General features: G+C 43.7%; 1 protein-coding gene and 1 long non-coding RNA gene across 2 annotated transcripts in view; both read left to right on the top strand.

Moving 5' to 3' along the window:
- Positions 1-27,473, top strand: part of LOC138249064 (uncharacterized) — a 244,358-nt gene that overhangs the window by 39,521 nt on the left and 177,364 nt on the right. The window lies entirely within an intron of this gene.
- On the top strand, positions 26,023-26,838 carry LOC138249062 (olfactory receptor 2AT4-like). Its single transcript, XM_069203116.1, has one exon. The coding sequence runs from the start codon at positions 26,023-26,025 to the stop codon at positions 26,674-26,676; it is 654 nt and encodes a 217-aa protein (XP_069059217.1). The 3' UTR covers positions 26,677-26,838.

Genomic DNA, 27,473 nt, shown 5'->3' on the forward strand with positions numbered 1-27,473 from the left:
CAAACGTTTTCCAAGTTTTCTAAACTTTAACATTCTACTATACTTTATGAAAGTAAGGGAACAGATCTCCATATGGAAATGCATACGGAAAAGCAAAAAACCTCATTATTCTTGGAAAAATAATTGAAAAAATATTTTTATGTTAAATAATAATGTAAAATCTTTGTCTATATTCATCTTAAATGTAGAACTAAAAAGAATAGGGAGACTCCTCAACTAAAAGGCTCTTTAATGTTTAAACCTGGGGTAATACAACGTTGATATTTTTTTCTTAGAACAAAACGTTGGAAATGTGCATTACCAGGATTGCAATACACCTCGTAATGAAATAAGTGATTATTCTCATCTCCACTCCCATTTCCAGATGAAACTAATTTCAACAATAACCAATCACAGCCAGGTTGACCACATAAGAAAGTATTGCACACACTAAACCACGTTTACTGCCTTCCCTATGTCATTGAATGTCTTTGTAGGTGGAATTACTTAAAGAGGTGGAGAGAGAGGGGTTTAAAGCAACAGAGTAAACATCTTTGGGATGTCCTGCAAAAAAGTAACTACCAGATACCACTTCTCTCCTAATGCGATCCTGGACATGGCTGCTCACTGGAAGCAGGAGCAGAGTTCAGCTGCAACCCTCTTCCAGGCTATCCCAGCCTATGTCAAAATTCTGGTTGTACTCCATTTCATGGCCAATGGACTTCCAGAGGCACTGCCATCTCAAAAGTAAACCAGTTCTGATGCTGCATTAGATGCTAAAATGCATCATCAGAAGAGTGCAAAAGTTTATTTCCATGTCACAGTCACTGACAGGAAGACAAAGGGTCAAAACCAAGCTTTATGCCTGTGCCTACTTCCCTTATGAGTTAGGTGCCATTCACTGCACCTATGTAGCACTTCATACACATCACTACCCAGCACCCCTTTTCCGCAACAGACACCGCTGGCACTCCATCAATGGGAACGCTGACTGTGATTCCAGAGGCTGCTTACTGATGTGTACTTTGCCTTTCCTCTAAATGTCATTTCCCAACAGCGCCTCTTGCACGTTGTTTGGTGCTGGGGATTCAGTTGCATGTGGCTATTTAGTAAGTAAAAACATTTCACACTGGCCTACATTTGTATCTGTGGGTGGCATTTCAAACATAATAAAAAAATCACTACAAAACAATACACACACATGACTCTGACACACACATACATACTGCATGCAGATAGGCATGATGTAGTACAATTACAATAGATGACTCTGTTAAAAAATAACATATTTTTTTAGGATGATGCTGGGTATGCTCCAGCTTCCAATCTCCTCACACCCTACAGATGCCCAACTGCAATATCTTAGTAGAGGAAAAGGGGACACATATGTACACAAAGCATTATCAAATGCATTTTTGGGGACCTTAAGTTGTGATCCAGATGTCTTGACCCTAAGTGGCTGTATATTGTTTTGTGTTGTGCATTATCACCATATGACAGGGCTTACATATTTATGATGACACTTATATGATGACATCCAGGGACCTGGGTGGGGTCCAAAACAGAGGTCATGGTATGCAGGTACGGGATCAGGGCTCATTTTTCTCAAGAGATGCTAATTTGGTTACTGCATTTATTTGGTTGGAGGGGTCTATTGACAATGAGAAATGGCGGATGTCTAAAATGCTGTCCATACATACCATCCTGAGACAACTCTATTTACACATAATGCCGCCAACTAACATGTTACGCTCAATTAAAAAAAAAGTTGATTTTATATTTTCCCTAACCTTCTAACACTTATCAAGAATAAGATATAATCACAATATTTCACATACAACTCTCATGGTTTAGGATAAATATCTTAAAATATTAACTAAACACACATATATTAGGCACTCAACCCATCCCTGCTTTGATTTTGTTACTGTCTCACAATTGGAGGTTTTGTAGTAGATGTACAGTGTCTCCCTCCTGCAGGTGGAGCCTGCACCCCATATGCAAAGATTTTTCTCTGCAAACAGAACACTGACTCCACACTCAAGTAGGAGACTCTGCACTCAGAGCTGAGTTGTCAACCTACTGCAAACAAATGGAAAATTACATCCTTCCTTCTACTCATTTACACAATCTTGCCTCCGACATGGCTGAGGAAATTGACTAGAAATGAATTAAATATATTCACTGAGGTAGTCTTTGACAAGTACTATAAGCTTTTTGGGGGGACTAGATACAAAGTTGAGCAATGAAGGTCGACCCAAATCTACAGGACATCACCATGTGCTGCAGTGCTTTGGGTAACCACACCACTCAGAGGAAGCTGTCACAAATGCTGGTGGACCTTTTTAAATGGGCCCTTAGTAAGGCCCAGGACTTTATGTGCTTGTCCTTCCAGCCACATACACAACACCCCTGCATGATATTGTTGTACTGGAAGGTCCTGAAAACTGCCTGGCAGACCCATCGTGCTAAAGTTGATAGAGATTCCACAGCTAAGACACGTGGTAAGTGCTCATTAGTATTTGGCACATAGGTGAACATACATGGTGGACATACATTTTAAGATTACTCTTCTGTCATGTGTTCACTGTGAGCTTTGTCATAGCCGCACTTATTCTATTTAACATATTTTGTTGCTCTATGAATGTTTAGAATGTTTGTATTTAACAACATGCATATTTATTCTTTGTTTTGTTTTTGTTTTTTTGCCTTGACTACTAATCTGTTTTTGGCATTATGGAAATGCTGTCATTGTGTTTCTTTACCTTACTTACTAAACCACCATACGTAATCTGAGATTTAACTTCAAAGTTCACACAACTAATGAATAATGTGTCAGACTTGTGATGTTAAGGAATATAGGGCCTAGTGTAGGTAGGAAAAAATAGCGAGTCGGAAATTGCGATTCAATGCGAATCGCAATTTCCGACTTGCAAAATGTTATCCAAGAAAAAAAAGTGGCACCAATTTGCGACTCGCAAATGATGTCACACTGCAATTTGGGAGTTCGCTTCTAGCGAGCTCGCTTTTTGCGACTTCGCTAAAAGCGAGCTCGCAATTTGCCAGTCGGGTGTTGCAAATTGCGACTGGGCCGCAAATTGCCTGCAGGTGCAGCATAACAGTTGGGAAATACACTTCCTGGCTCTTGCTGATGACATCAGAACCAGGAAGTCATCAAATACACCTGGGAGGAGGGAGGACCACACCCTTTCCAAACTGCAGTGCAACACCCAGGAGAGAGGAGCTGCTGCTACTATAGAGGACACAGGCAGTGCAGGCAGAAAAAGAAAACTTAAGTTTTCTGAGAAAGAACTGGAGGTGCTAACTCAGGAATTCTGCCAGCACCATGACAAACTGTTTGGCAAGGCAGCCCTGAGTGTCCCAGACACTGGGAAAAAGAAGATCTGGCTGCAAATCCAGGACCGGATCAACGCCATAGGGGTGAGCCACCGCACCCTGGATGAAATAAAAAAAAGATGGTATGACCTGCGCTCCTGGACAAAGGAAAGGGTGGCAGAGCGGCTCAGGGAAATGAGGGGCACAGGAGGAGGCCCATCCACCATCGCACCACCCACAGCCATGGAAGAAATGGTGGAGCAGACCCTGGAGCCTTAGGCCGTTTCTGGAATGGGAGAATTGGACAGTTCTGCGCCAGGGACATCCAAAAGTGAGTACCATGAAATATGCATTCACACCTACAAATGCAGTATCCACACTCTCCTAGTACACAACAGCAGGCACAACCAGACTAGCTCCATTCCAGTCTAGCAACCACTAGAATGGTGCATTATGGGCAATGTAGTACAGTAGTCAGCAGATAGGCAAATGTTTATTATGAGGCACACAACAGATGTGAGAGACTGATAGTGTATTCCCTATGTCCCACAGGTCTCCCACACAACACCCCCAGAAGCAACAATATCCAGGGAGGATACAACAGGCCAGAGGCAGTGCAGGAGGCTGCAGCAGATATTCCTGGGCCCAGCAGGACACCACCACAGTCCCCTCTGGAACAAGAGCAGGAAATGATAGAAGCTCACACGACACCTGGCCCCAGCCCCACAGTAAGTCGTCCAAAGCCAGCAGCACGACCAAGGCGCAGACACAGACGCCAAGTTCTGGCAGTGCCCCAGGAGGAGATAGGGGAGGCAGCAATGTCTGGAGTAGAGGCATCCCTTCTTAACGTTCAGCGCCTGCAAACAAGACAATTGCGGTCAATATCAAGTGCTTTGCACAGACTGGAGAGCAGTATGACACATGGCCTGGCTGATGTGAACTCGCAGTTCACTAGACTCAATGATAATGTGGGCGATCTCACACAGGCCACCTGCCAACTAGTGACGGAACTGGTGGCAGATAGACGCAGTGCAAGGCTCAGAGAGCACCACCTAGTCGCTCACTTTGACCGCATGGCAGCGTCCTTTGGGTGTCTTGCTACGAACACTACTGGCCTGTCAAGATGGACCATGATTCTACAGGTAGAACTTGGCCACTTTACTGGGGATGTGGCTCGGGGACTAGGCTGCATCAGCCACGCAGTGGACTTGTTGGAAGGCAGGCAGGTGGCAAGGGGCACAGGTGAGATCCATCAGGACAGTGAGGAGGGGTCCACAATAAGCAGTGTGTCTGCAAGTGACTCACGTGTGCTGAGGAGTGCAAGTGCACAGCAGGGGTCAGCAGACCGACCTAGGATGAGCCATGCTGGGCGAACAAGGAGGAGGGTGTAGGCCATAAGATACCATGACTCATGAAGCACAAGATGTCAATGTGTCCTCATAACGTTTGGACAGATACAGCCCCTTACGGACAGCAGTTTTCTTTCAACATTTAGTTCACAAATAAAAAGGTTTGGTTTGTTCCACTACACAACTGGGCTCTGTTTCAGTGACATCAGTGAGTGTGGTGACAGTTGGCACGTACCTGCCAAAGTATTGGGTTGCAATGTGGTCCCGTCTCTGTCTGCATTGATTTGCAATGCTTCTATCCCCAGGCTGGCAATGTGGTAGCTCTTGCTCCTCATCCTCTGAATCTGTGTCTTCAGGGGTGAGATGTAGCCCATGTCTGGTGGCAATGTTGTGTAGCATTGCGCATGCGCCAATGATCTGAATGCTGTTACTGGGGCATACTGGAGCGCACCTCCACTTTTGTGGAGGCATCTGAATCTTGACCTTTAACAGTCCAAAGGTCCTCTCGATGACAGTTCTGGTACGCCGATGGGCACTGTTATATCGCCTCTCAATCTCATTGCCAGGTGTTAGGTACGGGGTAAGTATCCATGGTCTTAGCGCATATGCACTGTCACCTGTTTGGCAAAAATAAGCAATGTTAGCAGGGCATGGATGGTTTATACAGTGACCTGTATGTATGGCTTCAGGGTGTATTCAGCAATACCTAGTAGTTATCAGTCTCCAAACACCCCACGTTCTAGGCGGTGGTGTATCCCACTGTGCCTGAATATGTCTGAGTCATGTGTACTCCCTGGAAATGTGGCTACAATGTCAGTGATTACATTATGGGTGTCGCATAACACCTGGATGTTTAGTGAGTGGGTACATTTCCTATTACGGAACACATATTCCAGATTTGCAGGAGGGCAGATTTGTATATGTGTCCCGTCCACACACACTATTACATGGGGGAAGTTGACAATTCTGTAGAAGTCCAACTTGGTGCTGTTAATTTCTGCCTCATTCCTGGGTAGGTATATGTATCTGGACATGTGTGTGAGTATGGCATCTAGGAAACATCTGAAGAATCGTGAGAGTGCACTTTGGGATACCCCACCTGCCACTGCAATCACCCCCTGATAGCTACCCGAGGCCAAAAGGTGCAGTGAGCATAGCACTTGCACATGTGTGGGGATGGCGCTGCCGCACATTGTCTGTCGTTGAAGCTGCAGATTGAGTAGTTCAAATAATTCTAAAATTGCTGCACTGCTCAGTCTATATTTGTCATAAATCTCCTCCTCAGTTTGTTGGAAAAGTGTCTGCCTGGTTCGGTATATTCTCTCCTGTCTCCTCCTCCTCCTCTGCTGTGCGGCGTAGACTCTCCTCCTCCATGCTATCACATACAGTTCAGCCATTTCGAGTAGCTCAGATGCCTTCTGGGTCTCCTTTTATACTTTGGTTCTGGTTACCACCTGCTCTGACTTAGTGGTACTTTGGGTGTGCAAAATGGGCTTTTTGCGACTAGTCGCAATTTGTGACTAGCTTTTTCATATGGTTTGCGACTCGCAAATTGCGACTTCCTCTATGCGGGTCACAAAATGAGGTCGCTATTTTTGCGAGTCGGAAATAGCTCGCATCGGAATTTGCACTTCGGAAATGGGATTTTTGCATCCCATTTTGGATTTTGCGAAGTCGCAAATTGGGATTCGGGCCATTTGCGACTAGCAAAACGTTGCTACATCTGGCCCTTAGACCTGTTCAACTTCCTTTAAAATTACTTTGGTGCCTGGTGGGAAAACTGTCTAATCTCAGATAATTAATGTGTAGAACCATTTGTGGACCTACAGTTTTCAGTAAATTAAAACTGACTTTGGATACAAATCAACTATCACCAAACCTTTCAGCTCCTTTGAATGGTTGATTCTCCAGTTATATTGCGATCTTTCAAATTCAAAATACCATCTTTTGAGTACGAAAGTATAGGATAAAGAGGAGATTCTTAAAATTTCCACATTGCTAGCTAAACTTATGTAGCTATTCATTACTGACTCAATGATTTAACAAAGTCTCTTTTTTCACACCTTTGCTACGGACCGTGCTGGCTCACGAAGATTATAGTACAACCAGAAGCAAGAACAAAGAACCTCAAATTGGAGGTGGCATGAACACTTGATACTACCATTGTGAAGGAAGAACCTATCACCAGGAGGGGTAGTGTGCCCACCAATAGAGCTGCCTTCAAGAGACTCCAGGCACAGGTTGAAAAGTTTCCTGGGAGGTCAATGGATGGGGACACAATCAGCCAGGGGAAGGAAGTTCTTGCCTCTCCTCCAGGCTTTGAGCAAGAACAACCTGTGGTGTTCCAACAGCAAGCCCCAACACTATCTCCGCCTGCCACCAGACCCTCCTTAATTCCTGAGGCCTCCATTTCATTGTGGCCACCGGCAGCATCCCTTGCACCACTTCTTCTCCCAGTGCCCTTCCAGAATACTTAGAGGGACACTTCTACCCCAACAGACCACACTGCTCTTATTCTGCCCAATCCCTTCCATAGGAATCTGTTTCAGTTGCTGCTTTCAAGGAGGACATGACACCAATTATAGAGTTTCAGGCAGAGCTGTCTCTGGACATCCGGGAGTTAATTGAGGAGGTCTGGATGCTAGACAGTGTCTAGGCAGCTATAAAATTAATCATGTATCATAATTACCTCATGGAGAGCAGCTATTTTGGGTTGTCTGCCTCACAAACCTACCACGCGTCCTGCAGTCCAGTCTCCCTGCTCCTCTTTGATAACTGTTTCTCATACTTCTCCTATATCACTTGTCCCATGGGGTGTCTGGCCCTGTCTCAGTCAAATCAATTTACATACATGTCTGAGGAGGATCTCCCCATCATAGTTAAAGCTGTGAGTGATGAGGGCCAGTTACCTTTGCTCCCAAGCCAGGAATCTGAGTTGGACACATCCCCTAAGTTCAGGTATACCCCGCTTTTGTCATACATTAGCTTGTTAGTACTCCATTTATTCATTAGAACACTGTGGGACACTGCAGTATAACACTGGAAAATCAACTGAATGCTGCTGCTGTTAGAAGTTCACGGTTTAATCAGTATGTCTGACTTTATTCTCACAAGGCTGAAGAAGTTAGTGTGATTTACAGAAAATATGCCCTTGTTCCAGCTTCTGGAGCACTTCCAAAAACTCTATGAGAAAATCATGGAAGAAAACAGTTTTCTCTCAAACATAGCTCATCAAATCCCAGCAGAGGATCTTTTTTTTACAAGGGGTAAAATCACTTTAGAATACACCACTACAGAACAATTCTTAAAATTAGTGTGGTACCACCAACAAATGATTTACATGATGAATAAAATCTATTATCACCCTTTATATGTTCCCTTTTTATGACCCTCATAAACAGGATTTCACTGCAATGTATTTCAATAGCCCTCCTATATATTTTTAAATTCAATTTCAGGACACAAAGCCTGTGATTGTGCTCTCAGTGGTTGAGTAGGTGGTGCCGGTGGGGGGCTGGTGCAGGTACTGAAGGAATGTGTGTATAATGAATAGTATTGGCATGTTTTGCCTATTATTTCTATCATCTTCATAGCCAAGGCATGATGTCTTGTGCTCTCATCCCTAAAACTTCCTATATGTTCAGGTGCATCTTTGCCATGTCTTTCGCAACATTATTCAAAGCAGGAGTCTGCTTGTCAGTTACCTGAGGGAGTCCTTTAAGTGGGTCTGCAATCTCATGCAGTGTAGCCCCCAATGTACGAATATCCTGCCACACATCCCTCTGTTGCTGATAAAAGTAATCCTCCAAGTCATTAGCATCAACCCATGTCAAACCCCACATGCATGGCCATCCCACATTGTCAGTAGATTGACCAGCACAGAAAGGGGTGATACTGGGAGGTTGTGGGATGGGTGATACCTGTTCCTTGCCAGGGTGTGCTCTCGCTCAGTTGATTGAGAGAAGACCAGTGATGCACCTTCATGGGAGGAGTGTATACAACATTGTACAGACAGACCTTTAACATGTGGGCTAGGTGGAGATGACTTCTGAGTCTGTGGACATATTGTACATTCTACTGTGCTAATGGCTGGGGACTGATAATCCTCAGAGGGGATTTAGGAGGAACATTGCTGCCTGGATGTGAAATGGTCTCCTTTAAGATTTTATGCATGAGGGCAAAAATGCCCTCTTCTTCTTCGAGGTTCTTCTCCTCCTCACGTATCTCATCTTCTCCTCATTCCTTTTCTTGGTGAGCAGTGCTGGCCACAACTGTTTGCCACCCTCCCCTTATAGATGGTTCAGGATCATAGTTCAGCTCAATGTTCCCAGTGCCTAAACGAATAACATTTCAACAAATCAAGTGCATCACATCAATTTTTGTGTCAAATTTCCAGCTCAATATTTCAATAAACATTGTTCTGCAAATAAACATAAAAATTACTACCAGTTTATCTGAAGTCAATATATGCTATTAAAGGTTGACCTTTGTATGAGCTTGTTATCTTTCAATAATGTAAACTCACCAGCTCCAGCCACAAAGATGACTATTTTGAACATATTTTCAATCTACATAAGTCATCATGACCATATATGCAGAGACATTAAAGAGAACTACAAGAGAGTATGCTCCACCACAAAATAAATATTTAAGCATTTAATGTACTAACAAAAAAACTGAAAAAAGACTGAAAGGGAAAATCATGAGATTTAGAAGTTAAAGTCAAAGATTCCCCGACTTAGCTGATGGATGGATGGCAGGAGACCAAATTGCTGCTGTGAGGATATCCCCTTATGTCTGAGTTGTTGATGTTTGGAAGGTTGGCACCAGGGGCTGTTATATGGCAAAAGCTAACAGGAGAGAGAGACATACAATAGGGGAGTGTGTCATTGTAAATCAAAGTTGAAGATACTAGCCACATGTTTTCACTATTTATTTTGAAAGGGCACCCACATTTATTTTATGATAGCTAAAACAAAGCCTAATGAATCACAGTGCTACCCTTGCATTGCCAAATTTGAGGGCCAATTTGGATGTCAATAAAATATGTAACAAAATAGGCCGACATACCAAGCATGGTGCGTGATTTGTGAGAAACGACATACAGCTACCCTGTTATAAATTAAGATATTAGTTCCTTAGGGAAAAGAGCATAGAATGAACTTAACACTGTATATGATCGGCTATGTGTAACAGTTCAAGTATTGATCTACTGCTAGGACCAGAAGCCAATGTTGTGGCAGCTGCTACAACATTGTACCACTGCCAGGAGCAGAAGTCTATGTTGTGGCAGGTGATGAATGGGACACCAACACAGAGCCTTAAAAGGTAAAAGACAGTTCTCTCTAGCCTAATATTAAAATAAATAGCAAAACACATATTGGTATTTCTGTTTAGGGTAACAAATCAAGTGAGAACAATTTTCTATAGTCTTTTAATAAAAGACGCAGCAAAAACATTGACATTTCTATTTTGGAAAAAAAATGACAACTATCATTTATAGTGTGTTAGGCAACTTCTTAGCACAGGGGCATACCTATCTCTGTATGGGATTCACTTTGGAAGAACTGTCCTGTGAGCTGCCTTTCTGCAGTTGCCCCAGATGAAACAATCTGGTTGTTTGGGAACATTAGCACAACTTGTATAAATATTTAGAGCTCCTGAGTGAGGAGGTTCAATGAGACATTATAATAATGGCATATAATAAGTACACAGTCATACATTACAATTATTGTGACTTCATTGCTGAAACTGAGAAGGTGGAAAATGCAAGTCTACACATTGAGTAAATTTACACTCAGATTTTGAGAATAACCAAAGGTAGTAAATTTACATAAAAGTTGAAGAGTAAATTACACATGTGTATTTCTCAAAAGGGCAAATTAATGTTATCAATAGTTCAGATGGTTTGGGGCTATACCCATTTCTGAAGGGACTAAAGTATACAAACAGTGATGAATGGAATGCTTGAACTAATCTCAGCCACTGGTAATTACTTGGGCTGCATCCCAGCCAATCTTATTTTTGCACACCATACCACCTCAGTTTGGACCCAGCTGTATGCCAATCAGTCTTGATCCTGCTCCATTTGGAATAGTGCAGCCCAAATTGCCAAGCCAAGTGTAACCTGAACAGGAACACAAGCAACCCCAGACAGGTTTTGCCCTTGTAATTGGCTCATCAGCCAGGTATAGCCAGGTTCCACTGACACAGTGTGCATAGGACCCACATCTGGGCATACCCATCCCATTTAAGACAACATCCTAAAGTATTCAGAAAGTGATGGATTGAATAATTTAATTAATCTCAGTCACTGGTGTTTACTTGGGCAGCATCTCAGCCCATCATTATTTTGCACACCAACCCACCTCAGTTTGGGGACAACTATATGCAAAGAAGTCTTGACCTTGCTCCAGTGGTAACGGTCCAGCCCGAAATGCCAGGCTAGTTCCTCCCTGAACCAGAACACAAGCAACCAAGGATGGGTTTTGTCCTTGTTATGGGCTCATCACCAGGGGTGGCTGCTAGTAGGAAAGGCTGGTGGGGCAGTGTGTGAAGCAGGGGGCAAATAATAATAATATTAAAAACCGGAACATTTACCTGTTGTGCCACCTTGCTCCACCACTCCTGCCCCCTATGTGCTTCTGCTTTTCTCCCACTCCTGATGCTTCTTTCATGCATGAAAGAAGTGCCAGGATTAACCTGAGAGGGCTGAAATGTTGCTCAGGGAGGGAGTGGGAGCCTGCGCTTGATCTACACCTGGCTGTGAAACACACCCGGGTGGAGAGTTCTAAGTGCGCATGTCAGTTTGGCAGGCTTCGTAAGGCCGGCCAAACCAACATGCATTCTTGGAGTGCACTTAGCACCCCTTGTGACACGGAGGTTGCTGGCCCTGCCCCACCCTACCTAAGCAGAAAAATAAAACGATAATAAAAATGCTTTTATTATCATTTTATTTTTCTGCTTCTCTGCTTCCTCCTTTCAGCAGAGGGGAGACGCTCCTCCACCATAGAGGAGGGGCCACTCCTGTTCATCACCCAGGTATAGCTTGGAGCGAGTGGCATAGTGTGCATGGGATCCATGTCTTGGTATACCCATCCCACTTAGAACGACATAATAAAGTATACTAAAAATGATGGATGTAATGCTTGAATTAATCTCACCCACTTGTAATTACTCAGGCCTGCATCCTAGCCTATTATTATTTTGCACACCATGCAAACTCAGTTTAGACCTAGCTATATGCAAATCAGTCTTGATCCTGATCCAATGGAACAGTTCTTTCGAACTACCAGACCAGTTACTCCATGAACCGGAACACAAGCTACCCAGGACCGGTTTTAAACCTTGTTAGGGGGTCATCAGCCAGGTAAAGCTTGGTTCTAGTGACACAGAAAGCTGCAAAAAACACAGAAATGTAAATACAATTGCAATTATAATTACACAGTCTGCACAGTATGTTATGTTATGTTATGTTATGTTATGTTATGTTATGGTATGTTATTTTATGTTATGTTACGTTATGCCAAATAATTGGTAGAAAGTAAGGTCTGAAGCTGCTTACGAAAATAGAGAGGCAGAGTGTTTTTCTCATTTTCTCATTGCTTAAGGAAGTTCTGAAGGAAAGAAGCTTCCATTGACAAAGAGTGTCCTCTTCATTAGGAGTTTCTTAAACTGATGAACCACTAGTTTATTTGCTGTAGGAGAATGCATAATTTTGCCCAGATGACAGGAGGTGAGGGGTTGCACATAAAGGTTGGGTTCTACCAATAAAGTGCCATGTATAGAGTATGAAAGACACCCCAGCTTTTGCAGGCAGCCAGTGCAGAATCTCAAAAGTGCCTTGACATGACTTAACCTGTGCATTTGTTGCTGTCTGAGTATGTGGTTTTGTAAAAACGGTAAGCTTTTTAAGGAGAGTCAAAGAAAAACCTACTTTTATTTTTTTCAGTTACTATTAGAATTACATTCATGTTGAATTTGTTGCAATATAACTTTAACAGTTTTTAAAACAATGTTTTGATTGCTTACTGTTTGTAAAGATTAAATTAACATATTTTGTTTGCTTATTATGCTCTTGGAAATGTAGTCTAACTTCGAAGTATCTGTTTTTAGGAGTCTCATCTGTGTTTTTTTTTATTTCATATTGCACACAATGCATTCCAAGTAACCATAGTATGACTTAAATGCTTTGCTATTCATCAAAACAGTTTGTTTCTCCTCTTATATGGTACTGTCTACATTGATTTTATGCTGTGGTTAAATCTTCTGCTGCCTTTCGCATAAAACCAGAAAAGGTGGCGCTATCCAAGGGCAAATTACATAGACACTGATTCCATTATTTGATGACAATGGGTCTATAGGTGTGCTCCCAATAATCGATCTGCAAACTCTCTTTACATATGACCCTTTCTTCAATTCATTGGACTGTATGTTTTACAACTGGGGGCAATTCTGCATTTGGCAGCAGATAGAAAGTGTTATGTTTGTGCAAATTTATAGAGTGCAAGGACCTGAAAAGGTGTCTCTATCTAAGGCCTAAAGACATAGACACTGACTCCAATAGCTGATGACAGTGAATATATATGCGTGCTTTGATGTTCATGTGTAAGACTTACTAAGCACCAGCAATTTCTGCCCTAGCCATTAGAAAGCAAGACATGGATGCAAGTATGTCTAAAAATTGAGAAGTTTTGAAACTTTAGGGAAATTGAAAAGAGATGTCAGGTACGGCACATTTTGTATCTGCCATTACTTATGCATTGACTGATGGCTGATCCATCTGATTTCTGTACACAAGCTGTGTCTCAGCAGGGGGACACATTTATATGGGTGTTTCATCTATAAAACCTATGACTTTTTGAAGTTTGCAAAGGTAATCATTGTTAGCATGCTGCAAGTCAACTTTTGTGCTAGGATAATCAATATATTCATCCACTTTGGCACTAACGCAATGCCGGAAGTGAAGTGGCGTGGAATGGTATATGTTCTTATAGGCCACATTTTCAGAGTGTTAGAGAATGGACTATTAGCAGAGGGGCGGAGAACTCAAATATTAAAAATCACAATCCTCTTGAAGGTGAGTCACGAAAGTCACTGAAGAAATATGTGCTTAACCCTATGGTAACTTGGCACAAACCTGTACTTATGCAGCATTCAAAGTGTAATTTGCAAATTAAGTGAAGATACAACTCAAGAAAAATCCCCAACCAACTTAGTGAAAATTGAGACTATTATAATAACTAAAATGACACCAAAAAAAGAAACAAGTGTTTGCAGTACAAGGGGCCTCGCGTTTGCTCGAGTTAGAGCTATTAGCATTGTAAATTCCAAACTGGACTTTTCTTGCCACATAAATTGAAAATGAAAAGTAAAACAGTTGACATAGGCAAGCCGATTCAAAGCACCAAGCTCACCATGAGCATGAGTGCAAAGGAAAGACACAAAAGGAAAAAGAAGTTCTCTTGCAGTCAAATGTATCTGCAAACATGCAATTATCAATGTAACAGGGTCAATGACCAAGCGGTAACAAAACTGCACCAAGGAGGGACAAATATAAAGCATTCACCAATGATAACAAAGGATTTTTGAAAGATTAGTCCATGAACGATTGATAGTGATGGGCGTGCAGTGGGTGTGGTTAAAAGCCCACAGAGATTACAAGATGTCAGAGCGCTTGCACCCTCGACCTAAAAATCAAATATGTAGAACCAGAAAAATGAATTTTTAAAGCTTCAATTAAAACTAGCATCAAAAAGCACAAACCCCAACCACAGGTATATGGTTGTTCTAGACATGGTCAAAGACAAACGTTAAGGGCAATGGAGATGGAGTGCAGTCAAGTTCATCCAGATGCAAAATTTACCTTCTTACATAGAATTTTTTATGGGTGGAAAAGTGGTTGTCGACGAGTCGCCAGCAGGGCAAGCTGGAGCTGAAGCAGGTCTCAATGACTGTGGGCTGCTGAAGAGCAGGGTTGGGGTGTGGTCAACAACGAAGGTGGGACAGCTCTAAGCAGTTGAATTCCAGAGTTCATGCCCTGGAAGACCACGAAGTTGATCAACTGTGGCATGGTGTCGGCCTAGGTGAAGCCCTCTAGATTCAGACTTAGGAGATTTGATAAAAGTCAGCTCTCCTTCAGTGGGGAAAAACAGTAAGCTGAGGCAAACCAGCATTTTGACACTGACAGTTGCAGCTTCAACAGGGATCCTGGTCTCTCTCAGTTCTCCAGGCAGAAAGTTGGCAAAAATCTTCTCAGTCCCAGCTTTTATAATATGGCCAGGAGGAGTACACTCTGACACAGCAAAGGATCCAAGGCCTGGGGTGCCACGTTTAGGTGTTAAGACTCACTCTAACAGATGTAAGCAGCAGGATCCAGGGCAGAACCAGTGGTGATTGGTCAGCGGGGCAGTGGCAAAGTGAGAGGCCTCTGGAAGCTTGTTGTGTCCCTGTAGTTTAAACAGGTCAGCCAACTGACCACAGCAGTAATGTCTAGGGTTCTGAGTTCAAAGCAAGCAGGTCCAGTCTTCCTCCATGTTCTTCCGACAAGGCAGTCCTTCTTCTGATTATCCACAGGTCCAGGAGTGTTCTGAGGAGGAAACTGAAGATCCCACTTTTGTGCCTAGTGTCAGCCTGTGAGTGGGCGAAACTTCTGGCTACTTCCTACCTAATGGGCTAAAGATTCTCAGGGGTGGCCTTAACTAGTTTTGCAGCACTTACTGAGTGTTTTACTGTAACAGTAACTATCCCACAGTGCCCTTCTCTACGTTAATCTAACATAGCAGAACATTCCTTCCCATGGTCTAGAGGTCTACCCAATGGTGTGGCTATGATAATGGGCACATCCTCCCTTGTGGTCACTCTAAACCAGTTATGGGGCAGCCCCCTCACCCACTTGGTTGGAATAAAGAAGGCTAGGAAGACAGAGGGAGGCAGGCCTAGGTGTGAGCCACATCTTCGAGTAACCAGTAGACATCCCTTGAAACTCAGGGAGGGCTGGGCACAGCCCCAGACCATCCTCCTCAAGGATGAAAAACACCTCCCACTCCATTTCTCCACTGTCTGGGAGCAATCCACATCTCACCACTGGGAAGCCATCCACTGTCAGGTGTTACTGGACACTGACAAAAAGGCTCTTAGGCAGGAAAATGGCAACAAGTGTCAATTCTAAAATAGTAATTTAAAATCCAACGTAACCAATAAGTTGGGTTTTTAATTACTATTTAGATTATTCCTTGTGTCATTTTTTGTATCTATTCTGAAACTAGAGTTATCACTTATACATATGATAATGTAAACCAGTTTTAACCTATGGGAAAGCTAGCCTTGCCACAGTCAAAAATGACTTTGGAGGTCGTTCACAGTCAGGGCATGTAAAACTTTAAATATACTTTTTAAATACAATGCACCCTGTTCTATGGGTACTTAGGGCTTACCTTAAGAGTGACTTAGAAGTATTAAAGAGCATACTTTAGGCCCAGCAGAAAGTGTATTTTGCCAGGTCGAAATGGCAGTTTAAAAGTGCACACTTATGCTGCCTTCTTTATAGTGCTACTTTAGTGGGTGCACAATGAGTGCTTCAGCCCACAAGTAGCATTTAATTTACAAGCCCTGGGTACCTGTGGTAACTGTGGTACCATATAATAGGGGCTTTTATGAAGTTAAAGGTGCCAATCAGGGGTTTATCAAGTCTAACAGGTTTAGGGAAGAGAGACCTACCCTTACTACTGATCAGCAGGAGCAATGTGCACAGAGTCAAATCATCAGCAAAAGAAGGCAAAAATCTGGGGGAATACCATGCATAAGATGATCATCTCCAACACATAGGATGCCAATGTGGAGAAGATGTGCCTGTGTCTGAAGCTTCTTGAACGGAATACATCCTGGAGGTCTTTGGACAGAGTTTCTGTACTCTTTCTTTAATTGGGTGTTAAATAAAGGATCTTTATCAGACTCCTGGTGAAATAGTTATTGTAGTCCAAAACATTTATTGATCTGAAATTAGATATTTTAGTTTGATTGATATGCTTGACATGAAAAGGAAGCTTTTAGCTGGATCAAAAACACATTCTCCTTACATTTTGACATGCATTTGCTTTGGTATGGGTACATTTCACAGACTTATGGCATTAACTAACCTAGTAAACAAATTATTAGCAACAAAATACACAAATATTTTTTGCTCTCAGTGAACTACAGTATGGTATTTGATAGGGTGGTTAAGCAGCCTCTTTGGAAGACATTAGATTTATTAGATATTGATCCGACTATAAAATGATGGTTGCCAATAGATTAACCTGAACATACCTAGGTGTGAATGCAACTTAGTAGTAGTGGTGAAATGACAAATAAGATCTTGACCTCTAACAGTCTCAGAGAAAGCTGAATCCTAGACCAAGTGTGTTCAATTACTGAACCGCTGATCCGTGAAAATGTTTGTAAACAGCTAATTGCTTCACCATAAAATTAGGTAATCAGCACATCTATGTTCTTGCATGCTCATGGCCTGGTTCTGTTGAACTCCACCCTGTGGAACTGCCAAGGCTAATAAATGACCTCTGGAATTGCAAGGCATACAACCATTTAATCATGGTTATAGATTCCTATTGGTCATACGTTTGGTATAGTTAAAATGTACTGGGATCTGTAGTTAACTCCTACTCAGGCTTGGTATGCTGAACTCAGGTCTGTAATGCAGAATGTGTACATAGAGGGTATGGAGTCAGAAGAGATTTGGTGGTGTGTGGTGCAGTTTCATGCACTCCAGCCTTTCCCAGCAAAGTCAGTTACATACTGGGATATTTAGCTGTGTAATGCAGTAAATGTCAACATAACTTAGGGCCTGGTTATGACTTTGGTGGCTGGACCATCAGACCGCCATAGCAGTGGTCCGGGAAAAAAAAAGCTGCCTTGGCTGCCCCACCCCAAACATATTACAATGTTCCCAAATGACTACAGGGGCGGTACAAAAAAGACAGATGAGTACAACATGTGCACATCAGGAAACACATCTATATGTTGTGCAAGTGCAGCACAGTGTACATAGACATGTTTAATGTATGTGTCACTGTACTTTCAAGTTCATGGACTGTTTACATGCTTAACATAGGAGAAGTAACAGTGTCTCCTTTGATTCTGAGGACAACAGGGATTCAGAGCATTGTGGCCAGATTGCAGCAGCACAGCAGGTACCTGGACACACACATACTGCAGTGAAACACTGAAAAAAGTGGGTTTTCACCCCTTTTCCTCCTTTTCCGCTGACCTTTGCATGGTGGTCCTACCACCAGGGAAACCTCTGCTGAAAGGCAGGTCGTAATCCGGACGGCAGTGACTACAGCAGTACAGCCTCCTGTAGCTGCTGCATACTGAACCCCCGTGGCAGTGGCAGTGGGAGTCTTGGTGGTGGTAACATTCCAACGGCGGTCTTGAACAGCATTGTAATCTGGTGGTCAGACCACAGAACTGGCGGTGGCCAGACTACTGCTGCCATCATGGTGGTTTCAAGACCACCCAACTTGTAATCAGGCCCTTAGATTGGATCAAAATCAACAAGCTATTTAAGCTCTTTAAGGGAGATGCAGCACACCCCAACCAATAATTAAAGTTGAATTTTGTGGGACCTCCATGGGCAAGAAAGATGAATAAACAGTATTCAACACTTTCTTAGGGCTACAACTTGCAATCTCTGAATCTACCTAAACAATGAGTTCACCACCGCCAAAAGAAATCATGATAAACCTCAAAACTGAGGCTGCTAAATATTTGGCCAAACAATTGAATTTCTGCAAAATATCCTCTGCGTGGGAAGCTCCTATTATTTTAAAAGCTAATCCTGAAGTTCTTGCTTTTGTTAAATTAGAAATGTTTTTTTAATTAGTTATAGGTGAGCGAGGGGTGCCAAATCAAGGGCCAGATGTAGCAAAGGATTTTTCCCATTCTATGTCTAGGGGAAAATGTCTTCGTACATATGGCCCCAAGAGTGTTGCTGTCATATCACACTGGAACTCCAGGGCTATCATAGAGAGCCTACTGGCCACCTTGTTAAGCAGAACTTTTTTGCTGTGAGGATCCAATGTGGTCTGTACCCAGAGAACGAGGTAAATGATAATTCTTTGCAGCTGCGGATGTTTGTTTCTACTTCAGTACTAAAATATGTTTTTCTGCAATGGGCAATCAAACCGCAAACAAGGATGTCCTTGTGTTCTTAGAGGAGGGGGCACACCTTTTGACAATGCAGCTGTACTTTGAAATGGTTTTCTATCTCATAAAACTTTATTTTACATTTTTGTATTGTGTGCTCACTAGCTGAGATTGATCACTTTTTTTTGAGATTTTGCATAATTAAATCCTACAGCGAGTCTCATCCTTTATATATTTTTCTATTTAGCAAGCCATAGTGTGACGTTTTCTGTATCTATCGGTTTGTTTAATGTACTGTGGATTCTTGTATGAAATATGGATAATGGTATGCTTTATGTAACTACTGAAATAAAACTAAATGTGCAATAGTAGCATCATGAGGCTTTCGTGCATGAATAGCTTGAAAACCATGAAAGAAGCCAGGTCTTCTAGACCTTTATTTACATTATTGCCTTTCACACATAAATATGTTCTGCAACTAAACGTTAATACATTCCAAAACAAATTACAAGTTTACTTCAAAATCAGAGGCAAAATGGTAAAACATTGCCAAATGTCCATATAAAAACTCAGGTCAACTTTCCCCAGTTAGTGAATATCTTTTTTTATTATGAATAGGGGTTTGCAAAATTAATTATTCATGAATGGCTGTTGGCTTTTTGTGTAAAAAATAAAACGTGTTTCATGGTTGGAACTCAGAGTTGGCACACCAATATGTGTCCAATGGCTGAATCTGCCTTAAGTGTGAAACATCAGTGATGATGTTGTAGCCAAAACATGATTGCAAAGATGGCAATAATAAAAGGCAAATGTCTCTATAATTTGCAAACCAAAGGCATTGTAAAAACTTTGGAGGTCATTTTGAGTTTGGCTGATAGAAAAGCCCGTCCACCAAACTCCTGCAGTAAGGTTGCCGTCTATGCGGCTGCCTTCCCTATGTCCCTATCACGAGATTCCTGCTGGGTCTGCAGGCAGAAACAAAGTTTCTGCCTGCCAGCCCAGTGGAAAACAGCCCACAGCATTGATGTACGCTAATAATTGAGCTTGCAGCAATGTTGTGGTGTGTCGGGTGCCGCAGCACCCATTGTGCTTCTCACAGTCTGCTAAGTAGACAGTGTAAAGTGCGGTGAGGCTGCCCATGGGGGCCCCTGCACTGCCAATACCAAGTGCATGGCCAGTGCAGGGGTCCTCATGGGATCACCGGCACCCTGTTCCTGCCAACTTTTACATGGCAGTAAAACCACCATATAAAACTGGAGGAAAGGGGACTCATAATCCCCAGGGTGGTGCTGCGTACAGCGCTGCCCTGGTGGATTAGGACCACCGGCACTGCCATGCCTTGGGCCGTACGTGATGTGACTGTGGAGCGTACGCCATGGTCATAATGTGGTGGTCTGACCACCGTCACAGTGGTCAGACCACCATTTTGGTGGCGGTCAGACTGCCACTGTGACTCTGGCTGTCCTAGGACCACCAGGGTCCTCATGAGGCCCTTCGTCTTGGGTAAAGAAGATGGTTATGGCCATAGTTTGAAGCCCTGGCCTAGGGGATCGTGCCCCAAGCACTCATGTAAGCTTCACCTTTCTCCCACTGGGGCTCCTTGGAGCTAGTCATCCCAGAGGAGTACCAGGTTCCTCCCAGATCAATTGCCACCATGCCCTAGTTAGGAAGATTGCTTTGGTTAATGGCTGGAGCCCAAGTCCACAAAGATGCAACACTCTCTTTGGGAGTGGAGAGCCACTTGTGATCTGTAAGCCTTCCCAACAACACACTGAAGCCGAGGAAATATGGCATGCATGGGCCATGTACACCCAGTCAAAGGTTTTGTGTAGGAGAGGTGCCCTACAAAGTGATGGGCCTTCCCGCTCTTTTGAACCCGCGGTGTGGAATGCATAGACCCATTCATGTACCTCTTGATGGTTTCACACCCTCTTGAACTCTCTGTTCAAACTTCTTTTCAATTTTACCATATCTGTCTTGCGCCTGTGTTAATCCTTAGATGGAGTTTACCACAGGCTTCGGGCTGCATTCCCAAGCCCTTTGACTCTGAGAAGACCGGATATTAGTGTGCAGAGGGCCACTTCTGATTTAACACCCCGTACAGGGTGAGCTCCAATTAGAATCACTCAGGCCGCGTGAGCAACTGCAGGGAGTTGGTCTTGTGTAGGTCATGTTTCCCACATCACATCTGCTTGGAGGTCATAGTTATATTCCAAAGCTTGGGAGCCAGATCAACCCCTGGTTGCAGGTCAAATGCCTGAAGAGGGGGTTGCTTTTATGCAGGGCTGCAACAGTGCACCCTTTCTCAGATTGGTAATGGGACCCCACTGGGCCTGAGGTGAAACTGACATTCATGAGCAGCTGTATGGCGTAAGTAAAGGTCTTGGTCACAGCTGCTCACAAGCAGCTGTGGGACACCATGGATAGCCGTAGATGGAAATCAACTAGGCATCCTGGTGTTTCATGCCTGAGGCTGTCAAGGCGCCCACACGCCCCCACTCAGTGCCATCCTCTCTAGTCAGACAACTAGCGGGCAAACTCCTAGGTTGCTAGACATTTAGGGGGTCATTCTGACCCCGGCGGTCTAAGACCGCCGGGGCCAGGGTCGGCGGGAGCACCGCCGACAGGCCGGCGGTGCCCCGCAGGGCATTCTGACCGCGGCGGTTCGGCCGCAGTCAGAAGAGGCAAACCGGCGGTCTCCCGCCGGTTTACCGCTGCCCTTAGAATCCCCCATGGCGGCGCAGCTTGCTGCGCCGCCATGGGGGATTCTGACACCCCCTACCGCCATCCTGTTCCTGGCGGTTTGCCTGCCAGGAACAGGATGGCGGTAGGGGGTGCCGCGGGGCCCCTGGGGGCCCCTGCCGTGCCCATGCCACTGGCATGGGCACGGCAGGGGCCCCCGTAAGAGGGCCCCACAAAGTATTTCAGTGTCTGCCTAGCAGACACTGAAATACGCGACGGGTGCAACTGCACCCGTCGCACCTTCCCACTCCGCCGGCTCAATTCTGAGCCGGCATCCTAGTGGGAAGGTTGATTTGCCCTGGGCTGGCGGGCGGCCTTTTGGCGGCCGCCCGCCAGCCCAGGGCAAATCTCAGAATCACCGCCGCGGTCTTTCGACCGCGGTGCGGTGTTCTGACGGCGGAACCTTGGCGGACGGCCTCCGCCGTCCGCCAAGGTTAGAATCAGCCCCTTAATCTACTGGGTAGGAAAGCCATAAAGAGGGCCTACCTGAAAGTACACCCTAGAGTTGGGTGGTCAAAGGTGTGGTGGTAGTCCTTTGCTTGAAACAACAGCTAAGGCTGACCAAGCATTCCATCCCTAAATGGACCAACTATTTGATATTGATCAGAGTACAGTGCTGCTTCAACCATCCATGAGCAGGCTAACTTGCCTGTGATGTATGCTTTGTACCCTTGCTTGCTCTTTTGGAAGTCAGAATCACTTAAGTTCCCTGGAGAGCCTATACAGGACTACTGGGGCCTTTACAGTGCTTGAAGAAAACAACTAGATGGAAAGCAGGTCATGCTTATTCTCTTCCTACTGTTCCAAATAAATGACACTAGCTCCTCTTGTAATCAGTGCACAGTTGGAGACAGAAGAGAGGTGTCAGTGAATGTATATGACCATTTGGAGTCCTGGCTGGGTTTTAAGCTTCAAATGAACTTACATTGGTATTTCCAGGGTAGATTTCCCACCTGATTGCACTATACATTCTTATGATGTGTGCAACAGTATATCAGAATAAGACAATAGCCATCTCTTTGTACCATGCATTCCAATGCAAGTTGCTGCTTGCCATTTGTGGACCATGGGGCATGTAGGGACACTGCAAGGTGGCAGCTGAAGCCTGTTTATGGGTTTGTTACAACACAGACATGCAAACAGGGCCGGGAAACACTGGTCTGTGCCCTGGGGCCTGCTGGATCTCATTAGCAGGAGCTCAGTGAAGTAGGGGTGCCCTCCATGGGTCTATGGAACCCTGTTCAGGGCACTTTGTGACACCACAGGCTAGTGATTGGAGCCCTGGCCCACAACTCTGACATCGCACTGGAGTCTGGGTGATGGTCCTGGTCAGAGTTTTCAGACCAGTACTGAGGAGGGGCAGTGTACCTTGTGTAGCTTGGGACAGCAACTGGAGGTGCCTAGAGCCCTGGGTGTTCCACATCTCTGACAGGGATCTGTCAAATCTTTCAACCCTGCAGAAGCTGTGGAGCCCTAACGAGGCCTGTGTTTTCTCTGACAGGGCATGGAAGGATGCCTCTATTTGTAGATGAACCTGGCAGTCCTCATTGAGACTAAAGTCAAACTTGTCCCACCTGGTTGGCTTGAAGAAGCATGTGATTGGTTCAGCAGACCTTCTCTCCCCAGCAAAAATATCTGTAGGGGAAGGTGATTATGCTTTGCTGTAAGCTGGCTAAATGGAGTGGGCCTTCTGAGCAGATGCCTTCAAACTCGTTGACTGTAGGGTGCGAGCAAATTTCAAATGAGCTTTCATCAAAACTTCTATGGCAGCTCAGAATTCTGTACACTGAGTCATTGTTAGACCTGGCATCCTTCGGGAGGTCTTAATCCAGACCTTTTGTCTTTCACCTCCCATTGTTGCTGTATCTTTTTGTTGACCTTAGGACTCTGAGCACTCTGCCAACCAGTGCTAACATGCATGGACTTTTCCCCTAAACATGGTAATAATGGTATATTCACAATTGACATATTTAATTTACTTGCAAATCCCTTGTAAAGTGGTATACCAGATACTCAGGGCATTTAAACTAAATGCTACTAGTGGGCCTGAAGCACTGAATGTGCCACACAAATAAGTAGCCCTGTAAGCATGTCTCAGGCCTGCCACTGCAGAGCCTGTGTGTGCATTCCACTGCCACTTCGACTTGGCATTTAAAATCAATTGCCAAACCTAAATCTCTCTTGCTATTACCTATAAGTCATTCTCACAGTCATTCCTAGGTAGCCCATACGGTGTGGTGCTATGTAAGTAAAAGGCAGGATATGTACTCTTACATTTTACATGTCCTGGTAGTTAAAAAAACCCATAGTTGTTTTTAACTACTGTGAGGCCTACCTCTCTCATGGGCCAGCATTGGGAAATCCTCAATATACTTTTAAGCTGTAATTTCTGATCAGAAAGGAGTCACTTCATCATGTTTCATATCGTTGAAATGGTAATGATAAATATTCTTTACTGGTAAAGTGGATTTAATATTACTATATTAGAAATGCCACTGTTAGAAAGTGGGCATTTTTCTACTCTTACTACTCTGCATGCCTCCAATATATATTTAGGTTAGGTAACAGCTACGCTTTGTGCATTCCCTCAAGACAGCCGCAAAACACAGGAAGGGTGGATGTGAAAAAGGACACATCTACATTCATCTGCATTCTGATGGGCCTTCCTGGGCTAGAAGGGTAGATGGAAGCTAACACTTACACTTCAATAGGAAAGTACCTCTCCCAACACAAAGGGCTGAATGCCTCCTACTGATCTGGTGCCAGCTTTGGGGTGAAAGAGTGATCTATGCACTTCGAGGGGCTGCTTTGAAGTCATCCCCACTTCAAAGGCACATTGGGTATAAGTACTGAGACCCTGGCCATAGCAAATCAGATCACTACTGAACTTGGGAATAACTCTGCTGAAGTAAAGACTGCTTTGCTGTAAGAATTGCCTCTCTGCCTGGCCTGACTGTTCCAAGGAACTGCTTCTCTGCTTGCTGCGCTACCCTTCTCCCTGCTGATCTCTGCCCTGCTGAGGGCAAGGACTGAACCCATTTTGCGAAATAAGAGTGACTCAAAGATCTTGCTGGCTTATCCCTGTTCTCTTGCAGTCTCAGCAACATCAAGGACTGCCTGCAACTCTCCTGGTGCTACTGGGCTCTGCACGCTGTGAGTCCTGCCCTTGCCTAAGGTGCCCCTTCCAGTCCTGGGCCACAGAAGTGAGTTTCTATAGCTTTTTCTATCTTGAAGCCGATGCACCAGGGAAATTGCGCCGATTGGCGCCAATGCATTTCCCCTTCAATGCTGATGCAGCAGCTGCTCAATAATATCACTTTGATTCCTGGAGCAGCTTCAGGCTAATGGACATTGTATTCCTAGTCTTCACGGCTCGAGGATGATACTTAGCGTAGCTCGACAGGTATGTTTTGCATTCACTTCAATGGAGCTCAACCACAATGCAGGACCCCTTTTGCTTGGCGCAACAGGGACACAGTGGAGTTTTGACCTTGACCAAAGCTCCTGTCTGGGTCTTGTAGCTGATCTACCGTCCATCATGGTCAGCCTGAGCTTTAAATTTGAACCAGTCCTTTGCAACCTTAAGTAACCTTTGGACCACAAGTGACTTCTAAGCACTATCTTCACTTTTAATCTTTAAAAATTCATAACTTGAGTTCTACTTAAGGGATTCTTGTCATTTTGGTAGGTCTACCCAGATAAATTTTCTCTATTTTTCTAAACCTGAGTGAAGTCTTTTTGTGGTGTTTTCCTTGTGTTGCTGTGTGTGCGTGTTGCCCAAATACTTTACACATTACCTCTAAAGTGAAGCCTACCTGCTCTGTGCCAAGCTACCAGAGAGTGAGCACAGTTTAATTTAAGGAGTGTAACTAGCTTACACTGACTAAGATTGCAGTCCCAATTAGGTCAGGGTGCATAGTGCTGCCACCTATATATCCAATGTATAACAGTCATTTTGAAAAATCTAATTTTATTTATTTATTTTGCTGCACACCCCTAATTAAAAATGTAATTTTCACCAAAGACAAAAGCTGTCTGTGATGGTTAAACCTTGTACTAGAAAATAGAATAAGTGACTAAGTATGCCCTAATGGACTCACTCCACATTTGGCTCTTATATTTCATCATATTGTTTGCTATGTGTTTTCCAGATATCCTCAATATCTTTGAAATGGATGGATGCAATAAAAGCCAGGCAACAACTGACTTCATTTTAACTGGATTTCTATCACTCCAGAATTTCCAGATACCACTGTTCACCTTCTTTTTGCTTTTGTACCTCCTAATCCTAATTGGCAATATATCAATCATCTCTACTGTGGTGCTGGATCGGACCCTGTACAAGCCAATGTATTTCTTCCTATCAAATCTCTCTGTGCTGGACATATTGTGCACCACCACCACGGTGCCGAAGATACTTGCTATGCTCCTTATCGATGCCAACACTATTTCCTTCAGTGGCTGCTTTCTACAGATGTACTTTTTTCACTCTTTTACAGTGAATGAATCTTTTTTACTTGTGGTGATGGCATATGACCGCTATGTGGCCATATGCAGTCCCTTGCATTACGTAACTAAAATGACAAAAAGGAAGAATGCACTGATCGCTGCCAGTTCCTGGATAAGTGCTTTGTTAGTCCCGGTGCCTGCTGTTATCCAGACTTCACAGCTACATTTCTACGGCACCATCCATGTTGAACACTGCTTCTGTGATCATTTGTCTGTTGTTCAAGCAGCCTGTTCCGATGCCACATTTCAGTCCTTCTTGGGCTTTTCTATTGCCATGGTGGTTTCCATAGTTCCCCTGATGCTTGTATCCCTATCTTACCTAAATATCATCATGAGTGTCTTGAAACTCAACTCTAAAGAAAGCCAGAAGAAGGCATTTTCTACCTGTAGTGCTCACGTCATTGTTGTCGTCACCTTCTATGCATCAATGGCTGTATCTTACATTTCTTACAGGGCAGACATTGCACATGATATTCATCTAATGGGAAACATTGCTTTTGCCATTTTGACTCCCATGGTGAACCCAATCATTTACACGCTGAGAAATAAGGAAGTAAAGGATGCCATGGCAAAGCTTCTCCATTCGATGAGGAGCAAAGGACCTATGCGAATACAGTAAACTCTATATAGTCCCTCAAACCAGTGCTTAATTTGTAACAAAATAAGTGACAGGTCCCTTATCAGGGGACCACTACAGCTTGCACCACCCACTGTCTCTGCCAGCACCGCCATGCAGAACCAACACAGCTACTAACCATCACACCCTACATGTGTGACAATTCAGACTGTTCAGGCCCCCCAAAACTATGAGAATGGCTTGGGTGGCAGGTATTAGTCACTTTTAATGTATATTGAAATAATAAACAAATTGTGTTGTATTCATCTCTAATTTAGCCAAACAGCGCCACCATATGGCAGACTATCAAATATTGCCAGTTAAGTACTGGTGCCAAGCACTGAAAAACACTGGTTCAAGTTAAGCGCTGCCTCAAATATTTCAAAGAAAGGGTGCATTACTATTCAGTTCCAGCCACATACATATGTAATTCCTAAAAATGTGCCTTTATTTTTTTATGAACCAAATTTGTTACAATTTGTCATTCTTATACTGTTGAACATTTTGGACTTGATACACATTTGACAATTATCTTATTTTTGATTCATGTTTACCAATGTTTTTAACCAAACATTTTGAAATGGCATCCTGCTCGCTTTCGATGTGGCAGCATTTCATTATTCAGGATTTATGGTTTTTATTATTATGCTTTACCCTTTTCTTTCCCCTTCCTATTAATACAATTTGTTTTAGATTGTGTGAATGACAACTGCTGAATATGTTAAATAAGTTGAAGTTAATGGTATAATAAGGTTTAACAACAATAACAAACAGAGAGTATCAAGCAAAACCTCTCTATG

Source organism: Pleurodeles waltl, chromosome 8 (assembly GCF_031143425.1).
Source record: "Pleurodeles waltl isolate 20211129_DDA chromosome 8, aPleWal1.hap1.20221129, whole genome shotgun sequence".
Taxonomy (NCBI): Eukaryota; Metazoa; Chordata; class Amphibia; order Caudata; family Salamandridae; genus Pleurodeles; species Pleurodeles waltl.

What these genes read in the sequence shown, in the direction of transcription:
- LOC138249062 (XM_069203116.1), top strand. Translation starts at nt 26,023, where the DNA reads ATGTACTTTTTTCACTCTTTTACAGTGAATGAATCTTTTTTACTTGTG.